Raw genomic sequence first — 12,500 nt, forward strand, 5'->3', positions numbered from 1 at the left:
CATGAGTTCTGAAAATGAGAGAATGTCCCAAAAAGCACGGCAGCATAGATTTACCTGGCACCAGGAGTGTTACCCTAACTCACCCCCACCAAAGGTTCAAGGTTTCCAATTTGGAGACCACTGGATCTAGTGTAGTATGTAAGTCGTGTAGTGTAGCTGTGTAAATAACCAGAACCTTTTATTAGAAAAAAGCTTTATTGTGTTATTTTTGGAATGGTCAATGCCATTTTGAGATACAGGAAGTCATGGACACGTTTCCAGACACTTCAAGCGATTCCAAGCTGTCAGATTTTCCGTTTTGGTTGAGTCACAAAGAAATCTGATGTACAAGTATTGGAAATATACATTAAACATGCAGCTACAAATATAATAGCCCATCCACACGTCGTTATATCTACTTTTTAGGCTGAATATACACACAGGAACTAAGCTCAGACAAAACTGTTCAACCTAATCACCGAAAAGGTTTATAAATTGCACGACTGTCCCAACGGCGCATCGATACCGCTCCGCGTGTGCATTCGTGATAAATCTCGCTGTTTTGTTAAGGGAAAAGCGAGAGATACATTCATCAGGATGTAGGATCCACCCCAGAGTCTGGATACATCCCAGTTGCGGCCGCCACGAGAGGGGAATCGCTAAGGCCTGCTTCTAAACAGACGACAGCAGCAGCAGGAGCTCACGTCAGCGTGCGGAACCTGATCTTTGGATAAATCACGATGCGAGTTTTCCAATTTTTAATTTTTTTGCCATTTCTTCAGAGTCATTTTTCTCCCCTCTCAATTTGACATGAGAAATGGCTGAGATATATATATATATATATATATATATATATATATATATATATATATATATATATATATTGGAGAATCAAAGGTGTAGTCCTGCAGCTTAACGCTGTTTAGAAAGGTCCCTGTGAGTAGAATATCAATATGGAATCTAAATTTATGATGACGGCTATGCGTGCGCCAACGCGCACACATTCGATCTCTGCAGGCAGCCGTCGTAACGGCAGGTCTTAACTCAGTCCCCGTTCGCTCTGGGCGTACTTTATCTAGGAGGCAGTAGGAACTGCTCTCACAGGCGCACGGCAGGCCCCGTGGAACCGGGCCGGAGGCGAAGCGAGCCTTCATCCCACGACCCGGGTAACAACCTGTAGGGTTTGCGTAAATATAAGCAGCCCTGGCGGAATCGTTTGTCAAAACCAACCTTGGGGACTCCTTATCTACAAAGGGCACTTCGTTATGCATTTTGGCATAAAGTGTTATACGGTAAGCGCATGTGCACGACCGTGAACTCCACTCTGAAGTCACAAAGGGGGGGGCGGAGCCAAAGATATGAATATGGAAATGTGAAATACGTAGCAAGCTCGCTGAAGAAAACCCCCATAATATTCTTATCTCATAACATTCCTTTTTAGGCATGAATTTTAAAAAAATGTAAAAAGGTTTGTAAGTGTGTTTTCCTTTGAATTAGTTTGTTGCAAAATGCACAAGAGATTGAAACTGGATTTGGCAAACAAAAGTACAGACGCTTGGTAAGAGAGTTCTCTCATCTCCGGGCTCAGGTTTAAGGCAGAGCGATGGTGATGATGATGACGATGATGTTGAAGGCTTGAGGACGGTCAGGCATGTCGGATTACGGCCGCGACTGAACCGGGCTACGCTAGGCTCTGGTCTTCAGACACAGAAGACACATCTAAACGTCCCACCCCACCTGACCAACGTCCTGCTCCATTTTAGAAAATGTTCTTGTTGAAAGCTAAGCTATCTTGTTTTCACAATGATTAGGTCAATAATGATTGGGTAATACAAATAAAAATGGAATCTTTCCAGTCTCCGGAAGCGTATTCTTGGAAATACATGGTTGTTTTTTTTTAACAAGTAATGCTCTGTGCCGTCGTCCGTTGCACATGTTCTCCTCAACTCGCACGACCCGAGACAAAACTGTGAATGACGCACATTAAAGCAAAACTCACATTAAAAAGAATCATTTCAGATGCTGTTAAAAAAAAAAAAAAACACCCCTAAACAAACAAGGATGTACTTTTTGTGTTCTTCGGCGTTCTCCGTCCCGCGCCTGACGCTCCACGGGCGCCCAGTGAGCTGCGTCAGGTGTGCCGGAGCGCAAGACGCACGCGCGGGATCCCTACGCTGTCCGGCAGACGTCCGTGAGTGCGGTCAAGCTTGGGAGGTCGCTTATCATGGAGCAGAGCACGACCGGCATACGTGTCTTTTCCTGGGATTCACACGTCCTTCCCCGGCTGTGCCGTCCTAGGGATTCAACGAGGAAAACGCGGCTGAGACAAAGGCGTTGAACACCATCGGAAACCCGCGTACTTTTACAGAGAAATACTGGCACAGTCTACTGTCAGACTTCTGATTTTATGATTTGCGCTAGTTATCCGTTGGGTGTGTCTGTCTGTGTGTGTGTGTGTGTGTGTGTGTGTGCAGAACCATACTCTGTTGCTATGCTGTAGTAACCATGGTAATTCCCATGGCAATAGGAACCTTTTTTTTCCCTCCCCCATTTCATTTTAGGAGGGGGCAGGAGGTTCCCGTTCGAGTCTCAGATCACCATAGCAACAGCAGACCGCAGTGGGCGTCTTGCTAGCTGCCTGGAGGTCGGAGTTCAGAGGGCACCAGTGTCCATAAGGTGAACGGGCGGCCGTAGAGAGGGAGAGCTGTTAGTGGGTCTTCATTAAGGCACTTGAGTTTCTGGGACGGTCCAGTCTGTGCTGTGGTCGGGGGGGGCGGCCGGACCCCGTGGACGTCGGCAACGACAAAAACAAAAAGGGATGGCGCTCACCTCGGCGCCCCCCGCAGAGACGCAAACAGTGGATGATACCGAGTGACGTGGTGAAGAACCTCATGGTCTGATGCAGACTCGGGGCAGGGGCTTGGAGCTCATTGGTGGGTTCCTCGGAGGGGGCGGAGTCGTCCCACAATCTCTCGGTTGCGCGCCGACGCGGCCCGCTGCTCGAGCCGGACGTGGCGCACGGATCCTGCCGGTGTGCGGGACGCGTCCTGCTGTCGGGAGAGCGTGCGGGACAGCTGTGTGAGACGGCGGGAACCCCTGCCAGCACAGGTCACAGGACACACTCCTCTAGCACCTGAGATACTTCTCATCTTCACTTCCGTCCGCTGCACCCCTATCATCTCTCTTTTTCTCATCGTTTTCTCCGTTCTCCCACGTCTCCTGCTTTGAGACGTCTTTGATCTCCATCCCCCTCGAATTCTTTCTGTCTCCTTTTCCCTCCCTCCCTCTCTCCCTCACTTCAGGTGTTCTATCACAGCGACGTCCCGCCGGTCGGCGTACTCGGGACTGAGGCCGTTCAGGTACAGGCTCCCGTTGCGGGACAGCGGGAAGGGGCCGTGGGCGTCCCGCGCGTCACCCAGGTTGACGGAGAGTGTGCGCCGGCCGGGCGTCACCTCTGGGCCGTCGGGCGCGCTGTTGAGGCCCAGCTCGGCCGACAGCTTGCGCTTGATGGAGGCGGCGCGCTGGAACTTGTCGTAGATGTCCACGCTCAGGCGCCGGCGCGTCTCTTTGAACTCGGCGGAAACGTTGGCGGTCCACTCGGCGGCGTGGGCTCGGAACTCGCCCACCTGGGGGAGAGGTAGAGAGAGAGAGGTTAGGGGAAACTGCCTGCAAAGCTATAACCCTGCCTTCAAGGCTGTAACCCTGCCTTTAAGGCTGTAACACTGCCTGCAAGGCTGTAACCCTGCCTTTAATACTGTAACACTGCCTGCAAGGCTGTAACCCTGCCTTTAAGGCTGTAACCCTGCCTGCAAGGCTGTGACCCTGCCTTTAAGACTGTAACACTGCCTGTAAGTCTGTAACCCTGTCTTTAAGACTGTAACACTGTCTGCAAGGCTGTAACCCTGCCTTTAAGGCTGTAACACTGCCTGCAAGGCTGTGACCCTGCCTTTAATACTGTAACACTGCCTGTAAGGCTGTAACCCTGTCTTTAAGACTGTAACACTGCCTGCAAGGCTGTAACCCTGCCTTTAAGACTGTAACACTGCCTGCAAGTCTGTAACCCTGCCTTTAAGACTGTAACACTGCCTGCAAGGCTGTAACTCTGCCTTTAAGACTGTAACGCTGCCCTACGGACACCAGCGTGTGCTTCAGACAGACTAATGAAGGCGGCGCCAGGCGGCTCAGCAGCGTCGGTGTGAAGACGGTGTTTTGAAGTCAGTTCTAATCAAAAGGCACTTAAGAGGAACTGTGACCCGGCATAGCACGGGCAAACGCTGCTGTTATCCTTCTGTGACCCCCTTCTCTGTCTGTCTCTCTCTCTCTCATTAATGACTCACTCAGACAGCACATATGTGGTGGAGAAGACTCTGCTTCCTCTCACACGCTCACATATTTAACCTTTAAAACACAATCATACGCATGTACATGCACACACCCCCATGTGCTAAGGTCTTGGATCCCATTCCACACACACACACACACACACACACACATACACACGCAGGGTGAGGAGCCAAGTCTTTTGTAGACGCAGAGTGCTGCAGTCAGCTAGTAATAAATAATAATTAACTTGGAATGGTAAGGACGGTTATATATGCAGTGTTGCATGTGTGGGTGTGAGAGTGTGAGAGAGGGAGTGTTATACCCAACACAAAAAGAACTCACTTGGATGGCACTGCCTGTGTGTGTGTGGTGTGTGTGTGTGTGTGTGTGTGTGTGTGTGTGTGTGTGTGTGTGTGTGTGTGTGTGTGCGCGCGTCTACAGTCTAGGCAGCACTGCTGAAAATCCTTCTTTTTCCTTAGAGGAGGCAGTCGCTATAGAACTTGGAGACCGGCGTGACGGAATGCTTGACGCTTTTATCCCAAACTGTGCCGTTCACGTGTACCGGAGACGCGGCGGGTATCACGCCACAGATCGGAAAAAAGACACTGCTCCTCTCCTTCTCTGTTCCTCTCTTAATAACAGCAGTGGTTCTGGCCCACGGCCAATCAGAGCTCTTCTCCGGCCCGGCACGGGGAGACAGTCCCGCCCCTCCGCCTGAGCCAATCGGAATCGGCGACCCCCCCCCCCCTCAAAATTACGTCAGAATCTTCTACCTCATTTCGCCTTTGTGTTGACCTTCTGCCACCATTCAATCGTTTTCAAAGGAAACCCCTTTTTGTACTGACGATAATCAAACGTAATTTTTGCGGGAACATGACGGGAAGAACTCTGCCACGTGAAATGCAAAACAATTTTTTGGGGGTGGGACAAGTCATGGGAATATCGGGGAATTCTTTGGCGGCTTTGTTAGATTTGAGTTGTCTTTTATCGAAGTGTTACATGTTCATGCGTTTTCCATATTGTGGTCGCTTGATTTTTCCACGCCCGTTTAATAAAGGCGGTCATGGAAATACGACTTTCCGGTCTGCAAAACTCAGGGAAAAGTAAGGGTATTTGCCATTTGTCCTATAGTGGGACCCGTGGCGCGAATGTGGGGACAGCTGGGATATTTGCTGGCGTCAGGGGGGTGCTGTGCACCAGGGGGGTCATGGGGGTCACGCACCTCTTCCTTTGTTTTCTTCGATATGACCCGGAACCAGTCTCCAATCATGCTGAGCACAGCAGCGAAGTAGGCGAGGCCCACCAGGATCCAGAACCACACCACGGGCTTATAGTAGTCCAGGTACTCCAGCTCGGAGCCGCCTGCAGACAGGGACAGACACAGAGAAGGAGGGAGATGGAGAGTTGGGATGAAGCTTGCTGACGTGCACCCAGCTCTCTCTTTCTCGCCCCAGGTCCCAGTGTCGGGGGACGTCCCAGCCAGCTTACCGAGACTATTACTACTTTCACGGCCTGACGTGCGGCACGTTTCCGCGGCCGCCTGGTGCTGCCCCAGACCTGGGAACAGTACAGGAGCTCCTGGGAGCTTCTGAACGTACCATTTCAGCCTCCGGGGGGGGTAATAAATAAAATAAAAGCTAAAATAAAAGAAGAACGTCTCGTGGCTTACCGTTGCTCTCCTGATGGTGACGTCGTTCACCCTCGCCCGCCACGAAGTCGCCGAAGCCGATGGTCGTTAGGGTGATGACGACGAAATAGATGGCTTCCAGCGTGCTCCAGCCCTCGATGTGCTTGAAGATGATGGCCGGCAGAGTGACGAAGAGGAGGCAGCCGAGCAGGATGAAGAGCACGGTGGAGATGACGCGGATCTTCGTCTGACTCACGTTCCACTTCTATGGGGACGACGGATAACCGGAGTCAGGAGAACGATTCCCCAACATTCCCTAAACAGGTCAGCTCGGGGGGGGATGTTCCGTGCCGACGAACCCGGGGACGGAGACGGCTGTTCTGGTTGCGTCTGACAGAGGTGTTTTAGTGCTTTTACACCCTCCCTCTGTAAAATCGGACCTAACGGGTTCGGGTTCTTCTTCGACCGCCGATTAAAATGAAAGATGACTAATTAGGATCTGTACTGATGTGTGTGTGTCTGTTTGTCTGTCTGTCTGTCTGTCTCTTTGCGAGAGGACGACCTGTGATTGTTCTCGGGTCCACTGAGTGGTCTCTCTCTCCCTTCCTCCCTCTCGTCTGTCGGGGTTGTAAAGTCAGAAACGTGCTCTCTGAAGACACACGCTATGCATTTCACACCTGAAGCCAAACCTTAAGCCCAAGTCAGCAGAAACCGAAGGGAAGCCCTCTGATAACAGCACCTGTCTCCCGTGGTCTTTACCGAGCTGCTTCAGCGGTGGCGCCGAGTGGCACTTTGTGACTTTTTATGATTTTATCTGCCATCTCTTAAATTGACTCAAAGGACGTTTTCATGCCTTCCTTTTATCTATCAGTGGTGCCCTGTGTGTGTGTGTGTGTGTGTGTGTGTGTGTGTGTGTGTGTACACACTGCCCTTTGTTGCACTAAAATGTAGCTATGATAACAGCAACACTTAGAAAACTCAGATTTTTTACAAATGCTATATTTTCCTCATAAGGGATCTTTTTGGTTTTGTTGTTTGTTTACAAAATTTCACTGAAAATCTCGAAGACGGCCACTGCATACCTTTTCAGCAATGTGTCCGCCCCGTTCGGTTAGAGCTCCTACTGTGGTCAGAGGTCACGATCGCTCCCGGTACGCGTGTATCTGATGGTCTGCCGCTGTGCGTGCGCTCCGTTAGCTGATGAAAGCCTGCGTGCGCGCTGCCTAAGAAGCGCACATCTCTGCGGTGCTGTTCGACGAGAGCGCGGCTGGTCGGCTGGGACGCCGGCGCCGGACAAAGACGTGCACCGACCGGCGCGCTCCGGATCGTTTCACGCGTTTTCCTCCAGGTTTCCCGGTCGCTGCCGAAACTCGCGGAAAACGCTCTGAAATTAGCCGGAGTTCTTGTTGGATGTTTCGGCGGTCTAATGGAAGTATTTAATTACAGCTCATCACTCACACCGCCCGATACTTCGCTGTCCCTCTGGGCGCCGTCGAGTCTGCCCGGCGATACAGTTAAAAAAGGAAAGCACGCCTAGGTACAAGAGTAGCCGATCACGCATCATTATTGCATCATTACCGTGTCATTATTGCATCATTACCGGGTCATTACCCATAACTACGGTCATTCCTTTCCTAAACATGGGGCCCACCGGAGTGGCGCTAGAGACAGAGATAGAGAGATGAAGAGACGAAGATGGACAGAGAGAGAGAGAGAGAGAGAGAGAGAGAGATGGATATATATAGAGCTCGAGCGCTATTACACAGCTATTGAGAATGGCTGCGGTCCTGTATTTGGCACCTCTGGGCTGGCAGGCTTAGGCAGGGTCCTCCATTCTGCACGCACTTACAGAGATGAAAAGGACCCAGACGCAGGACGTCCGTTCCCGTGGTGGCTAATGCACGCCAATTATTCAGCTCGGAAGGCCACGTTTCCTCATCAACTGCACACGACGACCAAAAACAGAAACCGAGACAGCAATAACGTCCGAATCTGAAAACCTCCCTATTCTCACTGGGATTAATATCCATGGCTATTTATTATTCATACTGGGCATGGTGGAACAGGCAGACTGGTCCCATTCTGCCATATGGCACATCCGTGCGGAACCGGACTGAGAGAAAACGGATGTAACACAGGAAAAGGCACTGGCCTGCCATCTAACTGTGCTGTCAACGCCTTACTGTGTATCTAACTACACATCTAACTGTGCTGTCAACGCCTTACTGTGTATCTAACTACACATCTAACTGTGCTGTCAACGCCTTACTGTGTATCTAACTACACATCTAACTGTGCTGTCAACGCCTTACTGTGTATCTAACTACACATCTAACTGTGCTGTCAACGCCTTACTGTGTATCTAACTACACATCTAACTGTGCTGTCAACGCCTTACTGTGTATCTAACTACACATCTAACTGTGCTGTCAACGCCTTACTGTGTATCTAACTACACATCTAACTGTGCTGTCAACGCCTTACTGTGTATCTAACTACACATCTAACTGTGCTGTCAACGCCTTACTGTGTATCTAACTACACATCTAACTGTGCTGTCAACGCCTTACTGTGTATCTAACTACACATCTAACTGTGCTGTCAACGCCTTACTGTGTATCTAACTACACATCTAACTGTGCTGTCAACGCCTTACTGTGTATCTAACTACACATCTAACTGTGCTGTCAACGCCTTACTGTGTATCTAACTACACATCTAACTGTGCTGTCAACGCCTTACTGTGTATCTAACTACACATCTAACTGTGCTGTCAACGCCTTACTGTGTATCTAACTACACATCTAACTGTGCTGTCAACGCCTTACTGTGTATCTAACTACACATCTAACTGTGGCTGTCAACGCCTTACTGTGTATCTAACTACACATCTAACTGTGCTGTCAACGCCTTACTGTGTATCTAACTACACATCTAACTGTGCTGTCAACGCCTTACTGTGTATCTAACTACACATCTAACTGTGCTGTCAACGCCTTACTGTGTATCTAACTACACATCTAACTGTGCTGTCAACGCCTTACTGTGTATCTAACTACACATCTAACTGTGCTGTCAACGCCTTACTGTGTATCTAACTACACATCTAACTGTGCTGTCAACGCCTTACTGTGTATCTAACTACACATCTAACTGTGCTGTCAACGCCTTACTGTGTATCTAACTACACATCTAACTGTGCTGTCAACACATTACTGTGTATCTAAATACACATCTAACTGTGCTGTCAACACCTTACTGTGTATCTAACTACACATCTAACTGTGCTGTCAACACCTTACTGTGTATCTAACTACACATCTAACTGTGCTGTCAACACCTTACTGTGTATCTAACTACACATCTAACTGTGCTGTCACAGTTTGGTGTGTGGACAACCGACCAAAGCCGATGATGCTGCTCCGAACTTCTGAAAAACAGACGAGCCAAACCCCCAAGCCACCGTAATGGTCTTAAAGATCTCAGAGACAGGCCTGACCATACATTTCCGGAACGTTCTCGACCAGGGCGATCACATCTGATCACAAGTCTGCGGGATGTTTGCGGGATGTCAAAAGGCAGTCAGAGGGAGGCCGGCGGAGCCGAGCAGGTCTCGGCTCAACGCCGGGCTTTTGTCTGAAAGGCGCCCGAGATCTATGCATGCGTAACCAGCTGCCTCCCAAGCTTATTCCAGAATAATCAGCGTGCTTACTCCGGAGTTCGGGGGATTACAGACGGACAATGCCAGCTACACGGGGCGGAACAGTCAGAGGTGGCTATTATGTGGGCTTTAAATGGGCCAGAAACACGGCTGTGGGCTGATTAGAAGAGTGTGTGTGTGTGTGTGTGTGTGTGTGTGTGTGTGTGGTCTTACGGAGTCAGTTCTACATCGCACAGGGCGGCAGAACCCTAATCAGTGCTGCGTATGCCAAACGCCGGAGTCCTGGGGTCAGGCTCGCCCGTAGACAGCGAGAATACGCGGATTTACCGGGGCCCTTTTACCAAAAGAGTGCTGTCCTGAGATCAGTCTTCTGGATATTTCTGAAACATTTCTACCACTTTACTAAAATCAGCCTTGTGATCTCCAGTGTCTCCAGCGTCACCGGGCCCCCAGACAGAATCGGGGCGTGCGGGACTCGAAATCTCCGCTCGCCGCTCGCAAGACGGCGGCGCTGGTGGTTGAGGAATCTGGACGGGACCGCGTTATTTTGGGCATATTAGCAGAGAGAAATGCGATGGTGAGACAGGCATGTAGGACAGGAAGGTAGACAGAAAGACAGACAGACAGACAGACAGACAGACAGACAGACAGACAGGCAGGCAGGCAGACAGACAGACAGACAGACAGACAGACAGGCAGACAGACAGACAGGCAGACAGACAGGGACATGAATGTACAGAGAGACACAGAAAAGGGGAATGAATAATGAGAGAGAGGGAGAGAGAGAGAGAGAGGCTGGCTAAAGGAACAGATACAGAAACACAACGATAAGAGAGGTAGAGAGAAAGGGAGAAAGACAGAGTTAGAAAAAGAGAGGAAACTGTCATAAATGAATTTCAAATGTGGTTGTTATGGAAACCCGAGACACATTCCTCTCATCCCCTTGCGGACCTGCAGTATTTTGAATCGGCGAGTGTTTGTCTTTGTCTGTAGCAGACGTGAACCCGGCACGCCGGCCTCGGCCAGAAAACAGATCATAACAAAAATACCGACGCTAGACATTAAACGCACGTAGATATTAAGCGCATCAGCGTGCATACGCTGGATAAATAACTCGCTCTGCTGCTCCCTGTGGCTCATTTTAGTTCAGGGGGTTGCGGGATATGGGCACGGCGGTTTAAACCGTCCTCTGGGGGGACTACCGAGCCCGGTGGATACCGGTTGGCGATGCACTTTCCGTAGTAGAGCCACGGGGAATCGCAAATAATCGAGAAGCCGCAGGTATGCTTTGGCGACCGACCCGCGCACCTTCGGAACTGTTCTACGTGTGCACAACGAGAGCGTGACCACCCACCACAATCATCTTCTCCACCCTGGCGATGCACTTGCCGAAAATGGTGCCCAACTGGTCGCCCACCCCGGCCAGCAGGAAGCCAAACAGGGGGATGCCGAGCAGGGCGTAGACGATGCAGAAGATCCGGCCCCCTTCCGTGTGCGGGGAAATGTTCCCGAACCCTGCGGGAGGAAATGGGAGAAGGATGGAAAGATCCAAACTGCGTCCTGCGAGGGGAGGATGAAGCGTAGGTGAGAGTGCCAGCCAAACGCCGTAAATGTGAAGGTAAACGTAAACGTAGATGTAAAGGTAAATGTGAAGGTAAACGTAAACGTAGATGTAAAGGTAAATGTAAACGTAAACGTAAAGGTAAATGTGAAGGTAAACGTAAACGTAGATGTAAAGGTAAATGTGAAGGTAAACGTAAACGTAGATGTAAAGGTAAATGTGAAGGTAAACGTAAACGTAAAGGTAAATGTGAAGGTAAACGTAAACGTAGATGTAAAGGTAAATGTGAAGGTAAACGTAAACGTAGATGTAAAGGTAAATGTGAAGGTAAACGTAAACGTAAAGGTAAATGTGAAGGTAAACGTAAACGTAGATGTAAAGGTAAATGTGAAGGTAAACGTAAACGTAAAGGTAAATGTGAAGGTAAACGTAAACGTAGATGTAAAGGTAAATGTGAAGGTAAACGTAAACGTAGATGTAAAGGTAAATGTGAAGGTAAACGTAGATGTAAAGGTAAATGTGAAGGTAAACGTAAACGTAGATGTAAAGGTAAATGTGAAGGTAAACGTAAACGTAAAGGTAAATGTCAACGTAAACGCAAACGTAAACATAAACGTATGGCAAGGATGTAGAAGTGCTGTACACACAGACTTTGTATCTGAACACGGATGCTGTATCTGAACACGGATGCTGTATCTGAACACGGATGCTGTATCTGAACACAGACACCATATTCGCTGTATCTGAACACAGACGCTGTGTCTGAGTTTCATGGTGAACAGAGGTGCATTATCCCAGCACAAAATTCAGTACAGTGTGTGCAGGACGACATGGGGGCCAGAGACACACTCACTCATACACACACACACGCACACACACACACACACACTCACTCACGCACACACACATGCACACACACACACACACATTCACTCACGCACACACACACACACGCACACACGCACACACACACACACACCCACACATATTAAAGCACACACACACACTCACTCATGCACACACACATACACACACATTAAAGCACACACACACACACACACATGCACACACACACATTAAAGCACACACACACTCACACACACACACACACACACACATATTAAAGCACACACATTGTTCTGCCTGTTGGAAGTACTCCTCGTGCTACAAACTGCAGTGATATTTCACTACAGCACAAACAGCTGCAGTAAACATGATGGCCTCAAATCGCCCTCTCTCTCTCTCTCTCTCTCTCTCTCTCTCTCTCTCTCACACACACACACACACACACACACACTCTCCCTGTCTCTGTTCTCCCAGTTATCCTGAGTTCATTTATATCAAGTTCA

At 49.4% G+C, this 12,500-nt stretch overlaps 2 protein-coding genes across 2 annotated transcripts in view; one reads left to right on the forward strand and one right to left on the reverse strand.

Moving 5' to 3' along the window:
* prkg3 (protein kinase cGMP-dependent 3) overlaps window positions 1-2,013 on the forward strand; it is an 18,771-nt gene extending 16,758 nt beyond the window's left edge. Inside the window, exon 23 of the mRNA XM_035529447.1 lies at window positions 1,568-2,013. The gene's annotated coding sequence lies outside the window, so the exon portion shown is untranslated. The remainder of the gene's footprint in view (window positions 1-1,567) is intronic.
* Window positions 2,014-2,676: 663 nt separating this feature from the next.
* Window positions 2,677-12,500, reverse strand: part of kcnk2b (potassium channel, subfamily K, member 2b) — a 21,886-nt gene continuing 12,062 nt past the window's right edge. Inside the window, exons 4-7 of the mRNA XM_035529448.1 lie at window positions 10,945-11,105; window positions 5,972-6,194; window positions 5,525-5,664; window positions 2,677-3,605 (exon numbers count right to left, since the gene is read on the reverse strand). Coding sequence (XP_035385341.1) covers window positions 3,273-3,605; window positions 5,525-5,664; window positions 5,972-6,194; window positions 10,945-11,105 — 857 coding nt within the window. The 3' untranslated portion in view covers window positions 2,677-3,272. The remainder of the gene's footprint in view (window positions 3,606-5,524; window positions 5,665-5,971; window positions 6,195-10,944; window positions 11,106-12,500) is intronic.

Source organism: Electrophorus electricus, chromosome 8 (assembly GCF_013358815.1).
Source record: "Electrophorus electricus isolate fEleEle1 chromosome 8, fEleEle1.pri, whole genome shotgun sequence".
Taxonomy (NCBI): Eukaryota; Metazoa; Chordata; class Actinopteri; order Gymnotiformes; family Gymnotidae; genus Electrophorus; species Electrophorus electricus.